This window comes from Lactuca serriola, chromosome 5 (genome assembly GCF_051521515.1).
Source record: "Lactuca serriola cultivar US96UC23 chromosome 5, Lser_US96UC23_V15, whole genome shotgun sequence".
NCBI classification, from domain to species: domain Eukaryota; kingdom Viridiplantae; phylum Streptophyta; class Magnoliopsida; order Asterales; family Asteraceae; genus Lactuca; species Lactuca serriola.
Window position 1 is genome coordinate 129391197 of NC_136412.1, and position 7754 is coordinate 129398950.

Genomic DNA, 7754 nt, shown 5'->3' on the forward strand with positions numbered 1-7754 from the left:
GAACTATTAAGTGATTTTGAACCACTAGATTGACCTTCAAAAGCCATTTGTGAAGAAATACTCTGACGAGAATTAAACATTAAATATTATAATTAAAAGTGTCACCTAAAAGGGTGAGTACACACTCACCCTTGCACTTACTTTTAAGTGAGTTTAAACTACTGGATCGACCTAAATAGAAAGTCAACGAAAAGAATTAAACATTATAACAAATGACGTCTGACGTTTGTGTCGAACCCAATTTCACATATCTTTTTAGGTCAATGGTTTAAACACTTAAAAGTCGTGCTCACCTTTTTAGGTGACATTTTTTTATTATAATATTTAATGTTTAATTCTCTTTAGAGTATTTCTTCACAAATGACGTCTGAAGATCAATCTAATGATTCAAACTTACTTAAAAGTCGGTGAAGTGTTTGCTCACCCTTTCAGGAAATGTTATTGTGGTTTAGAAACTCGATTTGTACAGCAAGTAAACGAAGACCCCTATAAGGTCGATCCATGAGATGCTTAGTAAGTTTGAACCACTAAATCGACCTTGTAGGGGTCTTCATTTATTTGTTGTACAAATCAAACTTCTAATCAAAATGTAATGACATAATGTAGACAAAAAACTCGGTGTCAAAATCGAAATTTTGTGGTAATATAATAACTTTCTTGCAATTTGAAACTTAGTGTCAAAATAAAAAATTTTGGTAAACTTAATGACTTTATTGCAATTCAGAAAAAAATGATTACCGATAGAACAAAGAGAACCGGTCATTTGGTTAATATTGCAACAAAACTGTAAATACAATGACATAATTAATAAAAAAAATAATATTAACTCAGTGTCAAAATCGAAATTCTATGGTAATATAGTGACTTTTTTGCTATTTGGCCTTATAAAATTATCAAAGTGACTTAACCGTTATTTGCTAATAATTTTGATTCATGCAATAAAGTAATAATAATAATAGAAGTCCATAAATAGAAGTTCTTATTGACTGAATCATTAAGACCCATAATAATACTCTTGTCTCTTCAAGAATACAACCAAATAATTAAAAAGTCAAAAGAATGCACCTCAAAACTACATTGCTATTTCTTACCCTAAATTAAAATAAACCAAAACATCAACACACCCATCCCTCTATTTCCAGTTTTTTTTCCTCTTAAATAATGTTATAGCCTCCAACTTCATTAACCCAAAGACTCATCTTCCTTGCATCAATCACTCAAGCTTCCATTAACCACAATCGATTCACTTTCCACCGATGATATCAAACCATTATTCTTGAAACAATGTTTCTCTTTGCCAGGTGTCAAATCCCCATTGACCTGTTCCTTTTCACCAAGGGCATTCTCGTCTTTCTTGGTATTATTTAGAATTTTCCGAGGTCGTTTCCCGAAGAATCCTGGGGATATGAGCGGTTTCAATTTTGAAGAATTTGTCTTCAACAGTTTCCCGGAATCGTCCTCCGGAATGGAATCGGATTTTCCGGGATCGCATTCCAAAGTTACGGATTCCATTCCGTTTCCATTGACATGAACAGAATCAGGATTTTTTTCTATATCGGTTTCGTTAGGGCAAACAACTTGTGACTGTTGGGTATCTTCAACCGGAAAAGTGGCGGTCCGGTCACCGGAATCCTTACAGTTTCCGGCAAGATCTCCGGCATCCACTGAAACAGGGGAATTGGGGTTTGAATCTGATGTATCGATGTCCATGGTAGGTTCGGATGAGTTTTGAGACATGGAAATTGGTGACAAAGGATTATTAGAATTATTGTTAGTAAGATCAACGGATTCTGCAGCCAATGAGCATTTGACAGGTGTCTTTTGTTGGGAGGAATTCGATGTTTCAAGCTCTTCTTTTCTAGAAGTTTCCTCGATTGGATTTAAGCACGATTCTCTCGCAGAGACCCTGAAAAAGACTGGTGCTTTAGTGGACTGAAATGACAGTAAATGACCATTTTACCCTTCTGTATGGAATTAATGTTGAATACGAAATTATTGTCTATTTTATGACTGTTACAAAATGTCAATTCTAAATTACAAAAAATATAAAAAAAAAAAAAAATTAAGTAAAAGTTAACTGAATCTGAATTCAATTAACTTAATCACAAAATCTCACATTACAATTAAAGTTTCAACTTTTCCTAGAAAGATGCAATGTTGACTTGACAATTGACATATAACTAAAATCAATTTCCAATAATATCTTGTAATAATTGCTAATGGGCAAAATGGTAAATTCTCAGACCCTATCTTATCAAGCCAGAGTTTTCATATATTTTAACATGCTTCACTTTCTAGTTTTTAGATAGAGACTTCAGAGTGGCTTATACGTCATAAAGTCAGGCTAAAAGTGTGTTTGGAATACTTTTTAAGTTATTTCCATATTTCCATAAACTCGTTTTTTCTCAAGTAGAGCAGTAAATATTACAGAATATAATTATTGAAATAAAAGGGCAAAAAAGTAAATTAGACAAATACTAAAGCTGGAAAACACTACCTGCTATACAGAAGCATATAGGCCCCTTGAGAGAGCACTTCATCCAGTTCAACTGTATCCACCTGAAAGAAATATCCATAAGAAAATTTAAAGTCAATTGAGACTTTTGATACATCATTACATTTCATGATCATGTTTAGTTGTTTTGTAATAAAAAAAAATGGATTTTCAAATGAAAATTTTATAATATGTCATGTGTGAATATAAAGTATAGTTTTAACTCTCCTATATACATTATTGAACTATTATTAATGAATCTTTTACTTACAAAATAAAAAAAAAAAAACTGAACATAGTAAAAACATTATGTTCCTTCCTCAACTCCATGATACCAAACACTACTTTATGTATATATATATATATATATATATTTATATATATATATATAGAGAGAGAGAGAGAGAGAGAGAGAAAGAGAGAGAGGGGACCTTGCAATCATCAATTCTATACCAATTTCCAGAAAAGTCCTTGGTATAACAAATGTAATGACCAAAATATGATGCATTGAGCATATCAACATGAACAACAACTGCATATAGTCTGTATTTATCATTTCCATCTGCAGCTTCACTCATGTAAGGACTAAGATCCAAAGTCTCAGGGAATGTCACCCTCTTATTAAGTTTCCCAAATCTTCCACTCTGAACAAAAAAAAAAAAAAAAATCAATATCATTACAGAAGTGTATTTGCAAAAAAAGGTAACTCCAATTTCACAAACCTGAAACCTCTTTAATGCAATTGTAAGAATATTTGGAGGCATATGAATGCTTAGGCGTTTCCATGCTAACACATACTCATTACATCTGCAAAAAAAAAAAAAAAAAAGAAATGAGTCCAAAAAGAAAATAAAATTGATAATAGAAAAAAAAAAAAAAAAAAAAAGAAAATTACCCATCACATTTGTACATATTATCTCCTTCAAGCCATTCTTTTGCTGTAAATTGGTCTAAGCATTCCTCAAGAGATGCAGCATCTCCTTGAATTTCAACAGTCAAATCCATCATATTTTCAAACTGGTTTGACACGTTATTGCATTTTGTACATATCACCTTAGAAAACATCACAGATATATGTTAGCCTTTAAAAATATAAAAAAAGGGAATTAATGGAAATAATAATATAAAGATGATACCTGAGATTGGAGGCGACCCCCAAATATATGTTGAATAAGAGTTGTCTCTTGAGAAGTAGGATGCACTGCTCTTTCACCACCATATTCATCAAGGCAAACTGATTGCATTGTATCAATTACAAACCTAAAATATGTTAAAAAGTTTTGTAATCAGTCATCATATTATCATAAAAAAAGAGTTGAACTTTTTCAAAGTTATGTAATAAGCATAGGAACCTCATGAACTCATGGGCATCCTCCTGTTTTCCATAGCCAAGATTTCCACCAATATTAGGCAATCTTGATAAAATATTGATTGGTGAAAAAGCATGGTGACTTTGGCTAGCTCTTTCCACATGAGCTTGAAGTTCACACAAGAAACACCAATCATTTCTCCTGCCTGATAAACAAAGGTGTCAAAAGTTTTCTGATAAATTATTGTGTGTTTCTGTGTGTGTGTGTGTGAGAGAGAGAGAGAGAGAGAGAGAGAGTAGCAATTACATTCCCTACGATGGCCTTTCTCCAACAAATAGGCAGCAAGTGGTCGAGTGTATGCTAAGCATTGTAATACTACATTGGCAAAGCAGCTGTGTAAAGAAATACAACTATTAGATAAATGGGTTGACCTTAAAGTTGACCAAATAACATGAACAGAAGAAAACAAATGGAAGCACCTGTTTCCACAATTGAGAAGCCCACAAGGGGGGAAGCCTTGTTTCTTCCAGTTGAATAGCTCCACAAATTTGTCATAGGGGAAAAGAATCTGAAAGCAAAAAGTTTAACTGAATATTAGCTATGATATGATAAAATCAAAGAAAACAAACATCAATTTTGGACCTTTTTTATTTGGGTAGAATTCCCTGTGCTAGAAACTAGTGTAATCCCAGTAGGGTTTCTCCTTCCTTGCAAACTTGATTTGCTAGACAGACGAATTTCTTCACATTTTTCTTTGTGCCCAGAGAACCAATGAGATCTTTGACATGATTCTGAGCTGAAAGATGATAAAAAAGAGATTAAGACTAAAGCAAAAAGGAAGAAAAGAAGAAAATACAAAACAATTGAAAGGTTTTGGAGCACTAAAAGAGGTAATCAGCCACTAGGAACCTGCCATAGCCTATAATTATCAAGGAATTACTTCATAACATAGATATACGATAGGGAATGTACACTAAAGATTAAATTTTTTGCTTGATTAATTCAACAGAATTGAACGACCTAAAATAAGAACAAGAACAGTATACCCAATAACATATCATCATAATTCAACAAAATAGATAGAAACATAAAGACGAATTAGCGTCAATGATGGAGAATGTTGTATAATAATGAATAAAGAAACCCATATCAACAGTGCGTATGTACCAGTATCGGACCCCTTTGCATCGGGAGCAATATTTCTTCGTCAAGCTACCGCAGACAACGCATGAATCACTGATTGCAACAATACCCGGCATCGACGAAGACGACGAAGGGGATACAATAGAGTCGGATGAAGCGGTGGGAGAAGAAGATTGAGAATGGGAATCGAAACGGGCGTCGTCGTCTCCGTCAACAACGAAGTACTTGGCAGCAGTGTTCTTCACTAGGTAAATCAATCCAAAGAGAACAGCGAAAGCTGTGATGCCGAACTTAAGATACCAATTGAGATCCAGAGAATTATATTCATGCATCGACGACGATTCTGCTGATTCTTATTTGAATTATTAGGGTTTTTCATCGATGATTCATTAGAAATTGTGGCCAAGAAACAGCACACCCTTGTACTAGTAGTCTACTGGTGATCGAATTCGATACGAATCAGGAAACTTTGAGGGGTTTCCTTCTCACGATCGTTCGTTTTGTCGAATAAGCTCTTGAGATTTCTTCCGATAATCATGGAATGGCTGCATTGCCAAACCCAAAGGGAAAACAAACTAGAAAATAAAATAATGGCGACGACGTCGTAACAATCCTACCAATTATGTTGATTAAATATCGGAAGGGGAATAACATTTATTCGGGGATAAACAATCGAAAGTAAAATCTATTAATAGTAAAAAAGATAATAATTGAACAACATCAAACCACTCACCTACAACATAATGATCTTATTTTGAATCAAGACAAATGGTATTTTTTTTTTTTTTAATTTAATAGAGATTGAAATAGAATTTTTTTTTCTAAAAGAAATTAAATACCTATTTATATTTTATTTCTAACTCTCCAGTTATCTATGTTAAATAGTGAATATTATTATTTTCATTAAATGTGATACATGTTTAACATTTAACATGAGAAGAAAATGTGTAAGAATAAAATATTAAAGGATATTTAATTTCTCTTCTTCTAATCATCGATATCTTTTTGTTTTCATTTTTCTTTGAGGATTTAACAGTGTAAACGGTTTTGATTATGTATATTCTATTTGTCATGACAATTTTGGTTTTTCTTCCGATTAATTCTTCTACTCTTCTGCACCCGATCTTTAAGTTCACATCGAGACATAAACTTATTCTCTTGAAAACTCTTCGTAAGGATTCTACAATTTTATTATATTTTGCATTATAATCATTCCTAATTTTCCTCACATTATATATTGAAACTCTTACCTTTAGTGTTATTGTGTTATGTTTACCTTCTACGTTCCCACCATTTTCAATGCCAACATAAAAATGGTAAAATACAAAAATTTATGGATGCTAATGCTTGAATATGAGAAGTAAATTATTGAGTATCTCATCCTTGTAACTAGGATGTGGATGATGGGACATAAAAATTGTTACACCTATGCTCACCTACCAATCCGTCTAAAATACTAATATAAAGGTTGATTTATGTTTAACAACTATATATCATTTACCTTGCTAAACAACATCATTTGTTATATCAATTTATATATCTTGTATGTTAATCTCAGTTGTGGTGTTAACTTCTGCTTTCAAACTCAATGGTAGCTTAGTGTTACAACCTTAAAGTCAAGGTATGGTCTAAAAGGGAAATCCCAAACAACAGTTAGGGTGCGTTTGGTACGGATAAATTGAATTAAAGTAGAGAATGGAAATGCAGAGAAAGAGAATTAAAATGGAGAAAAAGAAATGATTCCATTATTTAGTACAACAAAGAATTCACTAGAAAAATATATATGAGAATCATTTCCCTTGTTTGGTTTGGTTATAGTAAGTAAGGAATTGGAAATGATTTTTTTTTGAGTGAGTTTATCATTTTCAAACAATTTTCATTTACATTGATGACATTACAATTTACATATTAATTTATCACATTATGTAATTCTTATATTTGTATTTTTTTATTTTCTCAATTACTTTTTTACAATTAATTTTTTATATCGTCTTTAACACTTCTACCAATCATATAATGTCAATCATGCTAACATATATTACTGGTCTAAGGCAAGAACATATCTATTAAGAATTTTTTTTTTGATAAAAATGTTCATCTCAATACAATATTGACTTAAAAAAAGATATCCAAAAGCTCATCAATATATTCAAAACATCAAATTTTGAAATTTTTTGTTAAATATACAAATATATAATGTTTGTTGTAACAACATTTAATAAAGTTTACAATTTTCAAAACAATGATATTGGCCAAACATCACCAAAGAAAGCTCATCCACTCTGGAAACAACAATTATCTAACAAAACAATATCTTTATGTTCTTTTTTGTAAAACCTTCTTTTGATATGTCATCTGCTAATCAAACTAGGCATAATCCAACAAAAGGTTAAGTTGGGCATGACAGAAGAACAATCCAACAGAAGTTAATTCACATGCTAATAATCCCTACAATTTTTCAAATGCTTTTAAAAAAATGTATAATTTTATCCCAATAAACCGGATCACATAAATTGAGATTGAGATAATAGAGAAAGAGAACAGATGCATTGAATACCAAATATGGTCTAGGAACTTACCTGATGGAAAAACCCAGAAGATGACGGAGGCCAACTGGTATGGTGGAGTCAACTATGCTGACGATGACCAGGGAAAATGGGAGGGTAAATAGAAGACTAATGATATAAGAGTGCCACATCCCGCTAAAGCGGAAACGCAAGATATGACAACGATAAAGGTTTCATTGCAAAAGATAAAGATACATCACCATGGTAATAGTTAAAAGTTTACAACCCATAATTCAAACA

General features: G+C 32.1%; 1 protein-coding gene across 1 annotated transcript; it reads right to left on the minus strand.

Annotated features, from left to right (window-relative positions):
* Positions 1-962: 962 nt before the first annotated feature.
* On the minus strand, positions 963-5554 carry LOC145052977 (ubiquitin carboxyl-terminal hydrolase 18-like). Its single transcript, XM_079000928.1, has 11 exons — positions 4972-5554; positions 4447-4600; positions 4284-4372; positions 4111-4196; positions 3847-4009; positions 3631-3754; positions 3390-3547; positions 3217-3301; positions 2926-3138; positions 2498-2559; positions 963-1906 (listed from the first exon to the last, which is right to left on the minus strand). Exons 1-11 carry the CDS (start codon positions 5277-5279, stop codon positions 1210-1212), a joined length of 2139 nt encoding a protein of 712 aa, XP_078857054.1. The 5' UTR covers positions 5280-5554; the 3' UTR covers positions 963-1209.
* Between the last annotated feature and the right edge of the window lie 2200 nt (positions 5555-7754).

Excerpts from the sequence above, each read along its gene's own strand:
- LOC145052977 (XM_079000928.1), bottom strand. The coding sequence starts at position 5,279 with ATGCATGAATATAATTCTCTGGATCTCAATTGGTATCTTAAGTTCGGC. Across the intron at positions 4,010-4,110 it reads GAAAGGCCATCGTAGGGAAT|GCAGGAGAAATGATTGGTGT; the intron begins GTAATTGCTACT and ends TTTGTTTATCAG. Across the intron at positions 1,907-2,497 it reads TATATGCTTCTGTATAGCAG|GGTCTCTGCGAGAGAATCGT; the intron begins GTAGTGTTTTCC and ends AGTCTTTTTCAG.